Source organism: Lonchura striata, chromosome 24 (assembly GCF_046129695.1).
Source record: "Lonchura striata isolate bLonStr1 chromosome 24, bLonStr1.mat, whole genome shotgun sequence".
Classification (NCBI taxonomy): domain Eukaryota; kingdom Metazoa; phylum Chordata; class Aves; order Passeriformes; family Estrildidae; genus Lonchura; species Lonchura striata.
In genome coordinates, this window is record NC_134626.1 from 6,468,345 (window position 1) to 6,487,401 (window position 19,057).

Genomic DNA, 19,057 nt, shown 5'->3' on the forward strand with positions numbered 1-19,057 from the left:
ACTTAGTATGTTCTGGGGACCTGCATCCTTGCAGTTCCAGCATTAGTAATGGAGATGTTTCTTTAGCATCCACAACTTTTACAAGAAATGATTGTAGAGAAATGAATCTGGTCAAAGCAAAAATTCCCTCTAAGAGGGTGAAATATTTTAGAGCAGCAACAAGAAACCCCCTAATTTTCTGGGAAATGTCTATGGGTTATACCACCCCTTTTGAAAGCAGCTTCTTACCTCTGGGTCATGCTTTGCATGGAGGCTTTCATGGCTACAGCCCAATTTGTGATGCCATTTTTGCAGAAGGATAATTACAAGAGCTCCAGTAATTAGCAAAATTTGAAAAAAAAAAATTTTAAGCTCTTAAGCAAAAATGGAGAGAAAAGGAAGAAGTTAATGATGATGTCCACAAACATGAAGTTTTTCTTCTTTACAGAATTTAAAAGAAAAAGAACAATTGAAATGAGGATTCTGCATGGGAAAGCAGAAAATTTTTTCCTGTGCAGGCAAGTTGCTGGTCATGAAAGCCCCATATTGTGATTAAACCAAAATGATTGCTCAGCTTGATCCTATACAAATATAATTTTGGAGTCAAGTAAAATGTTTTGAAGTTTGTCATTGTTTGCTTGATAGGTTATTGCTGGTTAGTGGAGAAGCAGTCGCTACAATAAGTCGAGTGCTGCCATGAATGTTTGCATGATTTGCTTTTAGTTGTGCCTGCCCCTTTCTGATGCAATATTTTTCCCCCTTCCCAAATGCAGGGCTTCAGATAACAGGGAGCGTGCTTATGAACATAGTGCCTATGGACACCATGAGCGGGGGACGGGCGGATTTGATCGGACGAGACATTACGATCAGGATTACTATAGAGACCCTCGGGAGCGGACCTTACAACACGGGCTCTATTACACTTCTCGGAGCCGAAGTCCAAACCGCTTTGACGCTCACGACCCCCGCTACGAACCTAGGGCCCGGGAGCAGTTTACATTGCCCAGTGTGGTACACAGGGATATCTACAGGGATGACATTACACGGGAGGTACGAGGCAGAAGGCCGGAGCGGAACTACCAGCACAGCCGGAGCCGCTCGCCGCACTCGTCGCAGTCCAGGACGCAGTCCCCGCAGCGCCTGGCCAGCCAGGCCGCCCGGCCCGCCCGCTCCCCCAGCGGCAGCGGCTCCCGGAGCAGATCGTCCAGCAGCGACTCCCTCAGCAGCAGCAGCAGTACCAGCAGCGACAGGTAGGTCCCTGTGCCGTGGGCTGTGCGGGTCGTTGCCGAGGTGTGAGCCCAAGGAGTTGTTCCGTGGCGAAGCTTTGGTCGTTGAGGTAAAAGTGAACTGCAGTGAAATGTCAAAAGGCTCAGCTGGCACCGAGGGTTCCAAGGGGAACGCTGGTGCTGTTGTTTTGTCATTTTCCATGGTGGATCCATGCAGCATCTGTAAGATGGTGGCTGGGCAGAGCAGGGATGTATGGACACATCATGCCTGGTGAACAGGGTCACTTTTATTTGCTTCAGTGAGAGAAAAAGCAAATGTTAAGGTCAGCTGCTTTTTACAGACCACACTTCAGCATAGTTTGGGAAATGATGAGTGGTATTGTTCTGTTTCTTCTTGTTCCCTGACACTGCTGACATTCATGAGGTTGATTTGTCGCCTTCCCATTTCTCGCCCTGCTGCCTCACAGCAAAATTTGCAGACTTGGAAGAATTGAAAGAAAATAATCCAAGTTTGCGATTCCTGGGGATGCGAGTCCTTAGTTCTGCAAGAGCTCTGTATTTGCATGCTTTACAAAATACCTATGGGCGAGAAAAGAAGGTGTTAGAAAATGACTGATTTCTTTTAACAGTTTTTAAATTCATATTGAAGTGCCTCTCTGATATTTGGCTTTTTAAGATTAAATTCACCCTAAGAGTGGAAGCCACAAAGCTATGGTTGCACCCATAAATGTTTTATGCTCTTTGGCCAAGAGCTCTGCTCTTCTGGAGGGTTTGCAGAGTTGGCAGCGTTTCCTTTGCATACCAGGTCTTTTCTAAAACTGAAAATATTCATTAAGTAAATAAGTGAATCAGTAGAGTGTTCGATTTCGCAAAGGCCTGGAGTGACAGGACAAGGGGGAATGGCTTGCACTGCCAGAGGGCCGGGTTAGATGGGATTTGGGGAAGGCATTCCTCCCTGGGAGGGTGGGCAGGCCCTGGCACAGGTGCCCAGAGCAGCTGTGGCTGCCCCTGGATCCCTGGAGGTGCCCAAGGCCAGGCTGGACAGGGCTTGGAGCAGCCTGGGACAGTGGAAGGTGTCCCTGCCCGTGGGATTATTGGCAGGGGTGGAATTAGGTGAACTTTAAGGTCCCTCCCAACCCGTTCTAGGATCCTGTGTTTTATCACTGTGAATAGAATTTTACCACTGTCAGAACTCTGTGACCAAGAGAATTATTCTCACAAAGTCTTACCTTGAATGTTGAACCTTCTGGAAGGGTGAGCTGGGCTGACACCCACGGAGAGTGTACGGAAGATGAGGAAATCAGTGTCTCCTCTTCTGATTGCCCCACCCCCTCATGTCTAAAGAATCATGCAAAGGTTTATTTACTTCTTTTAATTACTGTTTTCTCTTCTTGGATTTAGAAATCCAGGTCCTGTCTCGGTTAGAGAGCAGGTGAAGATTTAAGACAACTTTTAGGTTGCTTTTAAGCACTTGTTTATTTACAGCATCTCTCTCAATGAGAGTTTAATGCTTGAATAAAGACAATCCTTTGTCAAAGATTTTTCACAGTTATTACAGCCCAGAAAAAGCTGTGAGACTTCCAGAGGTTTAAAAAAAATCATAGAGAAAATGGATTGAAAGGAGGGCTGGTTACATTTAAGTTTTAATAAAAAAAATATTGAGCAGGGGAAGAAGAAAAAATCTCTACTGGTGCTCCTCTGCTCCTTGTGGAATGAGAAAGGCGTCCAAGAAACTCGTAATATTTATAAAATGTCATTGTTGGGATGTCGAGGCAGGATGAAATCCTGTTCTGAATTTGAGAGGACTAAATATGATCCCATTGGAACCAAGTTTTAAGATTTAATGAGAAGAAAAGCAGCATCTGCTGTGCTTGAGCATTTCATTTTCTTGGCAATTTCTAGTTGTAGTAATGGAAAAGTAGACTATACTCTGGGAGGAAATAAAACATTTTTTTCTTATTAATACAATAAAATCAAACTCAGTCAAGCAAGTAATGGAATCTGGTGGATTGTATATTTAATTTTGAAGGATCAGAAAAGAGTTTTACATGTTTCTTAGCAATCAGTTAGATAATAATAAACATTTAACCCTCTCTTTACTTTGGGAAGCAAAACCCCACCGGGCCTTGAAATCTTTCAAAGCAGAAGTGTTTAATTTTCAACACAGTTGAAATTTAGCCATGTAAATATTAAGCCCCTCATAGACTGTTGGTGAGCAAAAGCTGCCTCACCCCCTTTTCCGTGGTTCGGTGCTCCCACTTGCTGTGTAATATATCCAGTTTCTTTTGTCTGGAGAATAATTATTCCTGCAATTTCCGTGGTCTCTAGGATTTTAGCAAGCTGGAGATTCTCTTACAGTTTTTTTATAAGTGGAAATGGCCAATTTTGAGGGGCCATGGTTATTATTAAGGTCTTTATGACACTGCATTCTTCTGAAATTTAAGAGCGTGGTCACTCGAGTCTGGCCCTGTTGGTCTCAGCTGGCAGAGTTGTGTTCCCTGCCCTGGGGGTGTTTGGGGCACACGGTGGGTGTTCAGCACTCATGGGAACTTTGTGCTGGGTACTGTCCTTCAGAAGCTGTGAAAAAGCAGTAAGGTGGTGAAGGAGGAGTTTGGGTTTCCTTGCTTGTGGTTTTCAAGACCTGTGTGAAGTAAATAACACTGATTAAATGGAGCTGATTTTCCTGGTCAATACTGAAGAAACACTGCTTGCTTAAAAATTAAAAAACAACCTGAAAAAGCCTTTATCTCATAAAGGTTCAGAGTTTGTGTTGGGTCTCCACTAAACTTTGCTTTAAATTGCTATTTGGAGGCCTTTGCAGGTAATGGTGCTGCAAGGGAGTGATTTAGAAACTAAAACCGGAAAGAGCACATTAAAAATAACCAGTATTCTCTGAAGCCAGGCTTTATTTGGGGTGTTTTGTGGCCTCTCAGAAGTCGCCTGCTGAGCTGAGGAAGCTCGTGGATGTGGATGGTTCCTGCGTGGATTTGAGGATGAATTTGTGTTTTGAAGTCTTCTTAGTGTGAGATTGCTCATTCCCCACCCATACAGTGGAAAAGGGTTGGTGGAATTTTTTTATCACCTTGAAAGTATAAAAAAGCCCTTGAAAATGGTAATTTGCCACCACCAGAAGCTTCATTGTCTCCGTTCTGGTGATTCAGACATGCACCACAAATAATACATTAGCAAACATATTTTTGTACTGTGTCATGGAAGAAGCTGGCTCTGGATGGAAGCTGGGTGATCCCATAGGAAGCAAACAACATTTTGTTTGTGCCCTACGCAACCTTTTGGAAAGATCCCCCCTGCTTTTAGGTTTTTTTTTTCTTTTGTAGCAAAAGCTCTCTTCTAGGCTGCTTGTTGAGGTGCTCTAATGTGCTAAAAATAATTTCTGGGCTTTTTGATTCAGTGTTGTAACGTCAAATGGCCTGACAATGTCTCTTGCTGTCCATGTGTTAGTGATTATTCTTAAAGCTTTGCTGCAGCAGCGTGCTGAACCACCCAGCACTGAGAGTGGAGCATTTTGCTCCTAAAATCCTTGTTGGGATGGGGTTTGAATTCATTTACAAAAACCCAGGCAGAAATGTTTGATTTCCTGTAGGTGATGTTCAGGCTGTGAAAGTGTGAACACTCCATGTGTTCCATCTGCAGATAAGCGACCTGAGGTTTCCTTTGGCCTTTAATTTATTTTTTAAGAATGTTTATTCTGCTGTCTGATGTGGAGGATGCTGGGGGATTTGCCAGTTAAATGAATAATTTCCTATAATGTGTAATGTAGTCACCTTTAATTTATTTTTAAGAGTGTTTATTTGGTTGTCTCATCTCCAGGATGCTGGAGTTGGATGAATGATTACTAAGATGACTATTTCTCTATAGCTTGTAATATGAAATAGATATTGGGAAATTAAAAGAGCATTTTCAGCTTAGATACAACACTGGTTTTATATTCACCAAGATCTATATGAGCACAGTTATTCCAGTCTTCCTGAAATAAAGAAATGGGAAGAAGTTCTCTTACAGAGATTTGAAAAGGGATTTTTTTTTTTTGTAATTCTGATAAATGTATTTAAAGTTCTCGTGACAAGTGGGCAAGGCATAAGGTAATTAGAGATTGGTTTTAATTTTAGATTTTTCTGTGATGAAATTATTTCTGGAGCAAGGAATTACCATTGGACTGGAATATGTATGTGTCTTAATATTGAAATAAACTGATGAAAAACACTGCCAAGAGAATTTTAATCATGGGAAAAACAGGCTCCCTGAAACCTCCTGGTTATTTTATGTAGTCAGGGACTTTCCTACCCTGTTTGAACAACTGAAATGAAAGTAGAAAAAAAAAGAGTTTTAGTTTCATTACATAATGCAAACCTTTCTCTACCATTGTCTTAATCTCCTCCTTCCTGTGTTGTTTGCTGCCAGAAGTGATGAATCACTGATTTAGCTGGGATTTGGGATTTTGAGGGGGTTTGGAGATGCCTGTGCTGAGGACTGATGAAAAATCAGGAACAATGAGGTTAAATGTAGCTGTTTGGTCTTTATTGAAGCATCTGTGAGATGGCTTTTCTCGAGGTTAAATAATTCCACGTACATTTGGTACAGTTAATTACTGAAAAATTGTAATCACTTCTAGTAGAACAACAGGGTTGAGCAGGCTCGTGTTTGTATGGGAAAAGAATTAGGCTAAGATTTATAAAAGAAAATTAAAATAATTTCTTAGAATGAGAGGCCTTTTCCATTACACAAAGGCAACAGTAAATCCTGTCAGAGTCAGGTGAAACACCTCATCCTTACCTTTTGTTCACATAAACCCATGTGCTGCTTTAATGTTCTCTCTGCACGGTAAAATGTGAAATTAGGGAAAGGAAAATTTAGAAAAAAAACTCCACCTCAGATACTCGCAGGTTTTTGTTAACAACTGTCGAGCGTTTTCACTTTGTTCTTCCTTGTGTTTCTGCTCGTGTCAGCCGGTGCTGCTGCTCAGCTAAATATAACCGAGACCATCCTTTAAACGTGGCTTCTTTTACCCTTGGGACTGTATCGGGTTTCTTGAGATAGAGCAGAGGCAGAACGTTTTCAGATGGCTTTGGAGAGATTATAACACAGAAAGCAAACCTTTATGCTCGAGATATGCCGAAAAAGACGTACCTGTGCATGTGTAACCACATAAACAGATCCTTCTGTGGAAAAAAAAAAATAACGTGATATATTTAAGTTCTCCTCACGGATGGTGAAGAAAAAAAAACCGTGATATATTTAAGTACTCCTCACGGATGGTGAAGAAGTGGTGCCTCAGCGCCCTTGGCAGGGAGCGGTCGCAGCCCGCTTGTCCCTCAGCCTCTCGCCCCAGCTGCTGACAGCCCGCGTTACCTCAGCCCCGGACCCGGCAACAATCTATTAAAAATGTGCGTTGCATAATAAGATTTTTTTATCTCGCTGCGAAACCCCGCCGCTTTCTCTCGCCTCACGGCCGGCGGAGCGCGCCCGCCGCTGTAATGGCGGCGCGGCCGCGGAGTCGCCTGACCCGGCTGTTTCTGGGGGGCGGGGAGAGCGGGTGTTCCTGAGGGAAACGCGGGTGTTCCTGAGGGAAACGCGAGTGTTCCTGAGGGAAAAGCGGGTGTTCCTGAGGGAAAAGTGGGTGTTTCTGGAGGAAAGCGGGAGTTTCGCGGCCGCGCTGCCCCGGCGGGCGGGGGGCGGTTGTTTGCGCTGAGAACCGGTCTGAGCCGGCGGGAGCCGGCCGGGGCTGCCGCGCCGCCCCCGGGGCGGGGCCGCCCGAGCCCCGCGGAAAAAACATCGCCATTGCCACAAAAAACCTTCCAAATGAAAAAGAAAATACATAGAATCCCTCCCCAACCTTAGCGCTGGAGCAGCTCTCGCTCCTGCGTGGAGGTTTTCCCCTCAGACCGCTCAGACAAATCAAGTAGTGCCTGTGTCAGAGCTGGCTCTGAGGGGGGAGAACCACCCTCTCTCCCTCTCAACCTATTTTAGGTTGTTTATTTATTTGTTTTAAACCTTAAATGCTCTGCTCGCTCTAGAAGTTAAGCGCTAGTTTCCTCGCTGGAGGAATCAGCCCCCAAAATGCCCCAAAAGGGCGATTTTGGAGCCTGCCCCAACATCCAAATATCACCTTGCCGTGATTTGACACAGTTTCCAAAATTAAATAGAAATTTTATCTTTGTTGGCCCCTCTGGGAGAACCCACCCCTTACATATGAATAGAAAATAAAATACTTTAAAACGTTATAACGAAGAGGGGTTTAAATGTCTTTTTTATTTAGTACTTAATTTTCTTGGCATGAGCTGCCCAAAAAAGAGTGGACATTTGGCTGCAATTAATACCCCCCACCACCACCGCACTTCCAGTAATAGTTGGTAATTGCTGGCTCTAAATGACAAAGCAATTAAGCCTCTTCCTAAATGTGCAGAAGTAGGTGTTTATCTAAATCTGGGCTGTCAGGCTTTGTTTCTGTGTCAGGGCCCAGAAGCTCAACTGCTGCTTTGTCAAAGAGCAGTTGTTTCTTTACAGGTAGAGGAAGAAAGAAATCTTTCAGGAAAGGAGTCTTAAAAATGTATCATGTTGTGGATGGCTGAAGTGGAAATTGCCCAAGAAAAATATTTCTGTTTTATTACTGTGATAACTGTTTTGATGATTTCAAACGACTTTATTGTTGTTAAAGAGATTATTATTATTTCAATGCTTTAAGGGTTTCCTGCAAGGAGATCAGAATCCTTGCTAGAGAATATGAGGATTTGTGACAGCTGATTCCAGACCCTCTGGTAAACTTGCCTTTTCCGCAGCTGGGGGAGAAAGATCTGGGTGTGTGTAAGGATGTGTGCTAAAAATGATATTTTAAAGTCGTCCCTGGACAGCTGTAGGTCTGTAGGAGCCAGTGTCTGGTGTGAGAATTCACAATTTCATGTCTTCTTAACCTCCTTTTTTAGGAATAGTAGAAAAAGCCTGAGCTATGTGGACAGTACTGCTCTCACCAGCATTGTAGGAGACTTTGGGCTGTTCCTTAAGTCCGTGGGAGCTGCTAAAAATTGCTGTTTTCCCAAAGGTCAGGTGCTGCTGGATTGGGCTTGACTTTGGGGTTGTGCATGTGCGTATTAACAAAATGGTCACTTCTAATTGCATTTTTAAGGCTTTGATTTCCTTCCAAGTATTTTGCTTAATCATCTTGAGTAGGCTGAGGGAAGGAAAGAATTAGCTGAGGTCAGGGAAGTTGAAGCTGCCCGTGTTACTGCTCAGAAGCCAGGCTTAGTGTGAGGGATCCTGGAGGCAGGAAGAGAAATGTGTTCTCTTCCTGCTGCACACTGGGAGAGCAAGGGGAAACCAGCCCTGAGAAAGCCAAGGAAAACAGGGAAACGTGTGGTGCCGTGGGCTGTGGTGGCTGCCTCCCTCTGCACGAGCAGTCCAGATTCCCCTTTCTTTGGGAGACACACACAGCTTGGATGTGAATCATGGCTAAAATAGATAGGAGGATTGTAGTCTGGAAGTGCTTACAGCTTAGATGGAGATGCATGCACCGCAGGCACCAGAGCTGGGGGAGAGCATCCCTGTGGCACAGACCTTTGGAATAAAGGGCAGTTTAATAATTTCTGATGCATATTCACGTGGAGGGATGAATAGCAGAAGAGGAAGGCTGTATTGAACGCTTCTTGAAAAAATACCAGTCATTGCAGTGATCAGAGGAAAAATCCAGCCACTGCCTGTGCTCAGCCATAGGTGTTCCAATTAAAACCTAGACATCACATCCCTTTGGACTTGCAAATACAGTGATTTGTTGGTTTTGTTTTGGGGTTTTTTTCCCCCAAAGAGGATGTTTCTGGCTCTGCCAGAGGCGTGGATGCAGAAGGAGAACCTTCCCTGTAAAACCTAAGGGCTGGGAGAACAGGTCTCCTTGAGGCGTAGCAATGTGTCTTGGGCGTTAACTTTACAAACAATCTCGGGAGGAACACGCTGTTCTTAAATAAGGTCACAGGGATGGGAATTAATAGTAAATAAGCCTTATTGGGGAGAAAATAAAAAATAGTATCATCCCCTAATCTTTTTCCATTGAATTAACCATGTACCTGATGTGCTTAGCTTTGCCCTCATCGTCCCAGCATCAAGCGCAGTCCGGCCGTGACGTCGCGAGTGCCAAAACCACTAATGATGGCATCTAGGGTTTAAGTGCAAAAGCTTCTTAGCAGGAGATTAGGGATCCCACTGCAGATCCTTGCAGTCAGCTCCTAATGCCACCCAGAGAGAAGGCAGCCTGACTCTTGAGTGGAAAATCACAGGCTCGGCCGAGAGGTGAGGGCTTCGATGGGTTCTGTAGAGCAGAAAAAATGTATATGTTTTGGTATGTGGTCCAAATTTTGTTTAAATCTTGAAGGGAAGCTGAGTTTTCAAAAGGAAGAGCAGGGAGACATGCACTGTGTTGATGCCATGTGAATAAAGTCTTTGCATAATTATTCATTAAGTGCCTAATATGAGAGCAAAAATAGCTTTGGCGTTAAGAAACAGGACTTCTCTGTGATCCCTCCTGGCAAGAGGCCCATAACAAAGGTAGGGGACCTGTTCCTTTGTTTCCTGGTACTTCCAGCCCTGAGTGCACTCTGCTGTCTGGAGAAGCGAGACTTGGAACCTTTTAATTCCTTCTCTTTGAGAAGCGTCTGGGCTTCAGTGCTCAGTTGCTTTATTTAGCTCAAAGCGATGGTTTTGGCTAGAAGACACTTAGAAATCCAGGATGGCAGGAAAGGTACCTCTTAGAGAATCCTTTCTATGAGAGGGAAGTGGTTTTCAATGCTGTAGCTTCATTTCTTCCATGGTTGTGGGATGTTCTCTGTAGATGTCCAGAAATTATAGTTTTTATACCTGGGAAAAAATATGAGAACCTCATCAAACAGTTTAAAAATCAAGAATAATTAAGACATATCTCCAGCAGATCTTGGCTCTAAGGGCATTCACGTGTTTATTATCTTTCATCCATTTGAGAGCATAGCTTTTCTGGCGTGATAAGATGTGAAAGAAAGGCACTGTCTCCTCCTGAAAGTGAATTCCCAAGAATGCCCGGCCCCAGGTCCCTGTGGACAAACAGTGCCGAGCTGGGCTGAGTGAGATGCAGAGTGTCCTACTTACCATGGCTGCTACAGGTCTGACCTCCTCGGATCATCTGACACCTGGTTGGGTAAGAGGTTGCTGCAAGATCTCAAACCCTCAAATTATGTAAGATTTACACACTTGCTTTGAAGTTGGTCCCTCCCTTCCATGTTTGTTTACTGGCTGGTGTGTCCTGTTGGATTGTGAAGGATGAATAGTCACAGAAAGGAAGCTGTCGGGTTAGTACAGATTTTCTGTTCCTCTTTGTTTTCTAAATGCGCGCGGAGCCATGCTTATCCCTGTTCCGGAGTCTGGGAATACGCCAAGGAGGTCCTGCGCTGGTCAAGGCTTTACTGGGTGAAATTTGCAGTTTATTTCTTTGTTTTTGAGCTGGAGAGAGGGAGGAAAGGCTCATTGTGTTGCTAGAGGAGAAACAGAGATGGTATCTAACAGCTGTCTCGGGAGTTGATGTTGGGTTTGCTTTTTAACATGCAGTTTCCCTCGAACTCAGAGAAATCACGAAGAAAGGAAGGTGCTTAATTAACATTGTACGTGTGGCTGCCATGGTTTGGGGCTTTGAAAGCACTGGCTCCCGTAAGGGAAGCACACAGGCTTTGCCTGTGGGAATTCCTCAGAGGACTTTTCTTCCGACCTCTCCACTGTGCCAGCGGAATTGCCTCGCGCTGCTCCTCCTTTCCCAGCCGCTGCCATGCAGGGTGGAGACCAGGGCTGTAGAGGCACTCGGTCCAGGGAGGTGTAAGGCATTTTCTTCTGGATTTTCCCCTACTTACGCATTTTTCTTCAAACAAATTAAGTTCTCACCTGTGCTTATTTCTGGTAAGTGCGATGCAACTGGCCCAGGCTTTTGGGAAAGAGAATCCCTGGGCTTCTGACCATGTGTGGAGGTGTAATCGCTAAATCCTAACAAATTCCCTGGAATTAAGTTACAGCAAGGTGCTTTCTCAGAAGTTACTCTTAAGTGGCAAACACTGTCATGTGATACAGGTTTTGCTGGGTTGGTTTTGGGATTGTTTTTCTCTGAAATTTACTTTTTAAACCTGGCATTACTCTCCATAATTGTTCAACAAAGTAAAACTGCATTTTCTCCCCCAGCTTATTGCACACCCAGAATAGGTGCTGTGGCACTTTACCTATTTCATGCAGACATTTTCTTTTTGGTTTTATTTTCATTACTTCAGTGTTTTCTACCCATGTGAAAGCTCACAAAAAGTTCTACTTTTAGTTGTATTTTTATTTGCATGTGGGCAGCAAAATGAAGTAATTCCCAAATATAGTCCTAGCCAAGAGATCCATCTGTTCCTTGCATTTTTAAATGGCAAATTAATCCTTAGCATAGAACTCATCAAATGTCTTCTCTCTATAATTTATGCTGCCTGAGATCACAGAAATGACTTTTTTTTTTCCCAGGCCTTCCATTTTAAGTAGTCCTTTACTCCAGAACAACAGCTCCCATTCTGGTTGTACAGAGCTCTCCTGTGATTCCTCCAGTCACTGTTGCCAGTCTAAAAGGGGGCATTAAAAAAAAAAAAGCCTCCAAAATTATTCTTCCCTTCATCTCTTTGGTGTTTTTTTGAAAGGCTGTAGAAGATTGTATTAGAATCTTAGATCAGAAGGAGAATTTTATGATTGTAAGATGTAAGGGAATAGAAATTCTCTTTGAAAAATACCCTTGATAAATGGATTTATTTTGAATGGAGAGCTAGAGTTGCTCTGTCCATTTCCATTTGGATGTTTCTCTTTGGACAGTGACCATTTTTAGAAGTACTAAACTTCCACGGTGTTATCTGCCATAAAGGGAATTTCTATATTAAGCTTTGCATGTTCCCAAATTTACTTAAGCGGCATTGTAGCTCAGCTGTGTATCTTGGCATGCCTTCCATTGCAGCTCCCATCCCAGGAACAATTCTGTTTATAGGAGAGGATGCACCATTTCAAAACTGCTCCAAATCAGGAATTTCAACAAATGGTGTTTTGTGTATTGCTAAAAAAACCAAGTGCCTTGGGTTGGGAGGAGGCAGTGCATGCAAATAGTGCCTGGTTTGGTTTTTTTTAAGGCAAGGTGTGATGCTTTTCTAAAACATGAAGACAGAATTAATTCTATGGGTCTTTCTGATGTGATCTTCAGGCAGCTTTATGTTAAAAAGTAACTGCAGTAACCTGGAGGTGAATCAGTGCTAGAGCTTTTTTCTGTTCTAGCATATGTCTGAAAAAGGCTTTTCTTCTGAAAGATACCCAGTGATCAACACTTAGTCAATGCCAAATGGTTTTAGAATTGTACTTAGAAGTGTTTATTCCTAGGAATTTGTTTGACAGGGCTCTTAAGGCAGAAGAGGTTACTTTTTGCTCCTTGAGTAAATGTGTAGTAGTCTACTTGGATGCAGTGGTGGTTACATTTTCAATGGCATTTTACTCTGCTGGCTCATAGGCAGCACTTGGAGTAGTTTGGTGGTTTTTCCTAGGATCTGAGTAGGTCCCTTCATGAAAGCAGTGCCGTTGCTGAGGAAACTGCCTTTAAATGTTGGGCTTGATGATCATGGAGCCCTCTTCAGCTTCAGTGATTCTGTGTTGCTTTCTTGGTATTTTGGAAAGACTTGGCCACCCATGAGCCAGGAGATCAAATTCCTCAGCCTGTTCCCTCTGTGATCACAGAATGATTTTGGGCAAAGCCTTGGCCTCCTCGTACCTTCCTTTTCCATCTGCAGAGGATGTTAAGGCAGCCTCCCGTGAATCTGGTATTAAAATACAGCTTTTGTCCAAGGATTTAATGTGCTCTGAGGTGTCAGTTACAAAAATACTAATTTAGATCATCAGCAGATAGATGGCAAAAGCTCTTCCCTTTAACACAATTAGTCTGCTTTTGGCCAACTTCTGTCTGATCCATGCCTGGAGTAGCAGCTCTTCCTCAGGCATGTGCTGGCAGTGCTTGGAATAACTTGGAGTATGGCTGGAGGAGGTGGGAGTTCTGGGTGGCTGCCGGGGACTTCTCACGAGGGATCTTGACCCAGGGCTTCACTCTGTGAAGGTGATGTTAAACAGAGGCTCATCCTGCTCACCCATTCTCACACCCACCCTCTTTCTTCCCTCTGTGCATCGGTGGAAGTTTAATTGTGGGAAAGCAGAGCTGAAGAGCTGCTTTGTACTTCACCCTCAAGGCCTCGATGACTTTTATCTTTCCCAGCACCGAGCTCTGTCACCGTGGCCGTTTGCTGAGAAAGCATTTCCTCCAGCTTCCCAGGGTTTCTTTCGGAGCATGAGCAATCCCAATGTTCCCAGGGAGCATCCATGGTTCAAAGAGGCATTGGCTGGGCAGGCAGGTAACTCCAGCTGCTCCCAAATTCAACACCAAACCCAGCCAGCGTGGGGAGCGCAGGGATTGAGCAGCTTCTTCCCAGCAGTGGGAGGCTGTTGTCAGTGCCGAGTCAGCTCTTCACTCCAGAGATAGGCCAGTGTGTTTGTAACCAACACTTTTCCCCTCCCAGGTTAGTGGTTTTAATTCTTGGCTGTACGAAGTTCAAGCCCAAGGACAGGGGGACGTAGGTCAGGGAGCGAAGTGGCAACACCGACTGTGGGTTGGGCAGTGTCCTCAGCCAGACAGCGATTAATATAAACATACATATTTTTAGCAATCGTAATGGGTTATTTAGTTGCAGGGAAGTATTAAAAGGAGCCCAAGGCTGTCTGGAAACTGAGGGCTGCAGGGGAAGGTGGTTCTGGGGGTGGGAGTAGTCTGTCCTTCTGAGCAACATCTCCATTTTCTCCATGATTAATTTCAGACTTTCATCAAAGATCAGGTGTCAGACATCAGGATAAAATAACTGACGTAGATATATTTATATGTATTTATACATGGCCTGTCACAGAAATGCAAATGGAATGTTAATAAGGCACTCACTTGACTTGGGATAAATATATGGTAAATAGTACCTGGAGGCTGTGTCTTCAAAAACTTGCTGGTCAGAGACTGAAATAAATACAACAGTATGTGTTAGTTGGCCACGTAAAGGACACTGAGTTGTCATGGTTGTGTTGCTTTACCATGGCCCTTAAACACATAATTTAATATAATTTCTTTGGATTTAGGATTCCAGCCCAGCAGGAGATCATTGAAGTCTTCTCTCTGGCTGTGGTAAAGCAGAAAAAGTTAAGGGAAGGAGGATGTCCTTGTTTCATTAGTCTGCAGTATTTAATGATCTCTCTTTAGAGTTGTAAATGCTGGTTTTATCTGTTGCGTGCTTTTTGTGGCTGTTTCTGTTTCCGTGCAGCACTGGCCTTTCCGCCCTTTCAGTGGATTGTTGTATCATAGCTGAGTGCTGTTAAATACTGCAGAGTGTGTGACATGCACAAGCCAAAGTTCCTCGGGTGGCAAGTTCTCAGCAGCTTGAACGGGTGCCAAGAATGTCACAGAATCACATCCCAGCGAGCTTTGCTCCGGAGGGGCCGAGGCCGGGGTGATGGGCACAGGGTAATTACACTGAGAGAATGTTTAGGTGGCTTTCTCTCCCTTCCTCTTATATCCGTATTTCCAGTGGAAAGCCTTGTTTGCATGTGGAGGAGCTGGGTTCAGGTTCTTCGTGGTTTCCCTGTGTGGGCTGAGCCCCTTCAGCGCTTGCCTGCAGTTGGCAAAATGCAGCGACGGCTTGTTTCCTCTTGATCTCTTCATACAAACCAACCTCAGAGGTTGGACTGGGCTTTCTGACGTCTTCAACTTCAGGTTCAACAACTCTTTTGAAGGAGGGAAAAACCCCTTGTATTTATTTCCGCAGGTGTGTGAAATGTTTTATTTCTCATACAAATGCCCTGGTGTGGGACGTGTCATGTGTACAGAACAACTGCCTGCTGCTTGCTCAGATATTTAGGTCAGTGTTGGAATCAGCTCTGATAAGGAGTTAAGGTCTGTGTGCCCTGACCTCTGGAATTTTCATTGTGGTTGTTCCTGCCCGTGGCAGGGTGTTGGAATGAGATGATCTCTAGAGTCTCTTTCAGTCCCTTTCTGGGATTCTATGATTCCTGCTTGAGTGTGGCAGAACAGCCACCTGGATTGTTGGATTAACAGGGTGGTGTCAGGAGTTTTGTGGGAATGGCCTACTGCTGTTCTTAGGAAGGAAAGTGTGATTTGATGTGCATTTTTGACTTACATCTGTGTGAACAGGGGAAATTCTGGTTAAATATCATCTTAGGTTTATGTAATAGTTGCCAATAGGTCAGAAATACCAGTCTGTAATAGCCCTGTGCATATATTGTTCCCGTATATAATTTTCCATCCAGAAGTCAAAGTGTTCCACAGGCGAAGATCCTTTAGTCCATTGCTAGAATGGAATACAGTGAATTTTTTAAGCTTTTATTTTAAGCAGTTGCAATCAAATTTTTGTGGGTGTTGGTTGGCAGTAATCATGTCTTTTTAATTCTTTTTATTTCCAAACAATACATCAGTACATTCAGGAAACTTGGAGCAGTTTCTGGTGCTGTTTTCCCAGGTTGAGGAAATCTCACCAACAGTTTTTTTTCCAAAGCCTATGAAGCATCCCAAGGATCTGTGTTTTCTGGATAGAGCTGACCCATACAGCAATGTCACTGTTGTACATGGAGATCATCTACAGTGACTTAACTTGGATCTGGAAAGGGAGGGACAGGGAGAAAACTCAAGGGTTCTCTTGCTTCTATTCAGAGATGACTGTACATTAACTTTGGATTTCCTGACCCAGCTTGGGAATCTGCTGCTGGTATCAGCCGTGAGAATAACCCGCTGTCAGCAGGGATGGAGCCTGTCCTCAGTAGATCTTTCTAGGAGATAATCTTCACTTGGAGATTATTCTGACAGGGTGTTGAGTCGAGCTGAGCCAGGCAGAGTTCCTGATTTCAAGTTAATTTTGGCAGGGAAAAAGTGATCATTCTGCATATTTCCTGTAAAACTAAAAAAAAAAAAAATCTTGGATGCTTCACCGGGTCTGGTAAAACAGTTTTTGAAGGCAGCTAAAAAGCTAAAAAAAAAAAAAAAATTAAGTATTAATTTTTACATTTTTCACAGCTGAAATTTGACATGAAAAATGCAAAGGTTTTAAACTGATTTTAGGTGGCTTTGTTTTTAACTTGCTCCAGCAACAGAGGTTAGAATAATGAAATGACAGAATCATGGAATGGTTTGGGTTGGAAGGACCTTAAAACCCATCTCATTCCACCCCTGCTTCAGGTTATTCCAAGCGCTGTCCCACCTGGCCTTGGACACTTCAGGGACTGTGCAGTCACAGGTTTTCTGGGCAACATCAGGTTGGTTTTATTTTGTTTTTTTAGACCCACATTGGCAGCTCAGCACCCACAGGACGTTAAAGCTTCCCTCTGCTTTATCCTCCGTGGTGGCTGCTGTGTTTCCAGACGTGTTTCCAGTTTTGTTTCCCGCCTGCCACTGGTGGGGAGTCCCCAGCCTGCAGCTGACTCAGTGCTCTCCAATAAATCAACGGGCAGAAATGACAATTGTGCCACATTTTAGAATTGCAGGAGGGTGCAGGGCAGGTTGTGAGATCCCTTGATTCAGCGCCGCTGCCATTGAGGGGAAGCAGCGGGTCTCCCGTTCCACGGACGGGCTTGGAGCCTCTCTTTTATCTCCTTTTGTGGGAACAAAGGACAGCTGGCTTTGTGTTCTCCACTTGGTGCTTTCATTTCTCACACGTAAACCCAGCGTAACTTCATCGCCACTAGGCCTGCGAACTGTAATTGCCTGAAAATGAGAAATTTCTCTGGAAATGAGGAGTGGTTTGTGAGATACCAGGATTTGAAATGTCATCTTTGCATTTAGAACTGAGCAAAGGAAAATTCTGTGTGCCAAATGAGCTGCAATGTACTGAGACCAGGAATGGGGCCCCATCATCCTTGTGGGTCCCTTCCAACACGGGATATTCCACGATTCCATAAAACCAGATGTATTTGAATCTGAACCTCATGGCTGGATTATTACGTGTTGAGTCTTTGGGAATCAGCCCATGTGGATAAAATTGAGATTGGATTATAAATAAATTTAATCTTGATTAATGGAAAATAGATACATAGATAAATATTGTAAGCTATAATAGATTTTATCATGATTGATGAAAAATGGGCACATAAATAGTGTGAGTAAGAACACACATCCGTATATACTCATAGGTAATTATGGACTGCAGATAAGTGTTTTAAAAGGGCTTGTGAACTACACCTGTAGTAAAGTGCATGTGTAAGAGAAAGATTTTATGTCCACCCCTTGTTTCGTTAAGAACAATCTCTCTTACTTCTTCGTTTTCCCATCTGATTTTTGTAAAATACAAAAATCATTTTTCTCCAATGCTGCGATGCCGTAGAGTGAAAGTGATTTTAGAAGTACCTGGGCTGGACAAAAGAGCATCTGAAATGCTGGTTAAGGACTCCGAGTGCTCCCCAGTGATGCCACGTTCTGGGCGCGGCGCGGAGGAGCGTTGGTTCTCAGCTCCCTCCCGGCGCCACGCGTGTGTTGTGACAGCTCCGGAGATTAGTTCCTCGGCATGCTGGCATTCTGCTCCGCTGACTTCACAGCGATGTGGAAGAGCAGGTTCTCCCGTGTTGGGAAAAGGCTGAGTGCCAGAGCACGCTCTGCTTCTGGAAAAAAATCACCCCGGGTTTAATGCTGCTAGTGGAAGCCCAAAATGAAGTTACAAACCTATTTTTGTGTCTTCTTTCACCTGCCCCAAAACCTAGTGATGCTTGGAATACTTCTAAGGAGGAGATTATCAGAGCTGTTGTTTTATCCTATTATGTTCCCGTGTTAAAATTTCCGTAGCTCATTCTAAAAGCTTTATGAATCCACTTTTGCCAGAAGAATTTTTAATAACTTATTTTCTGTGTTGGCAATGGGTGGTTGTTTTCAAAATTACTCACAGGGAAAAGCAAAGCCATATTCTCATTTTGATATTCTGGGAACTTGTCCTTGAGTAGCTTTCAGGCTTCAGATCTGTATATTTTTAAAGCTAAAAAGAGTTGTATTTTGCTGCTCAAGACTCCACATAATTCTCTGTCAGATGCTTTATTTTGATTGTGCTGTGAGCTATAACTGGGTGACACAGCAGCTATAATTAACTCTTCCATCATTCTCCCATTCACAGAACATCAAACCTTTGACTTACTTTTGAATTATTATATCCATGTTTCTTCAGTTGGAAAAGTGATGGGGATTTCCCTAAAGAAAGGGGAGATTGTTCTTGCAATCATTTTATTTTCTTGTCTAAAAATAGTCAGGAAATAAAGACTTTTTTTTGTTTGTTTTTTTATTTTTTTTCTGGAATGTCTCAGAAAGTCTTGCTTTGCTAAGGGACACATATCCTTAAAACTCCCTGGGAAAGTGGAAGTTACCACTATGATCCTTGTTTCCCAAAGATGCACAGAATTCAGGCTCCTTTGTAGAATTTATCACCCTGTTGCACTGCTGTGTCATCACTTGGCTATCTAACAGTGTTATCCCGAGATAATATTTTTTCTCTACTGGAATGCTGTGATTTCAACAGTATGTTCCATATTTTTAACATCCTCACAAAAAAACCCCAAACTGTAAAAATAGCCTGTCTCCATTCTAAAGCACTGCTCAAATCAATTCAACGTTGCCTCTTGCTCCAGAGATACGATCTCAACGCACTGGAATTCTAAAGGCTTTGGGAGCATCAAGATGTGGAGAAGGAAAAGTAGAAATGTGCACAAGGTTGAGGGTTCTGCATCCCTAAAGTCCTCCTTTAGCCTTCCCCAGGGGCTGCTGA

General features: G+C 43.6%; 1 protein-coding gene and 1 long non-coding RNA gene across 4 annotated transcripts in view; one reads left to right on the forward strand and one right to left on the reverse strand.

Moving 5' to 3' along the window:
- The window catches only part of SPEN (spen family transcriptional repressor), a 66,430-nt gene that overhangs the window by 20,871 nt on the left and 26,502 nt on the right, over positions 1 to 19,057 (forward strand). For all 3 annotated transcript variants that reach the window (XM_021537848.3, XM_021537849.3, XM_021537850.3), the window contains exon 3: positions 753 to 1,229. In XM_021537848.3, coding sequence (XP_021393523.1) covers positions 753 to 1,229 — 477 coding nt within the window. The remainder of the gene's footprint in view (positions 1 to 752; positions 1,230 to 19,057) is intronic.
- Positions 5,641 to 6,495, reverse strand: LOC144247437 (uncharacterized). The gene is made up of 3 exons (XR_013341154.1): positions 6,474 to 6,495; positions 6,351 to 6,382; positions 5,641 to 6,250 (listed from the first exon to the last, which is right to left on the reverse strand). It is a non-coding gene; the product is annotated as an uncharacterized LOC144247437 (long non-coding RNA).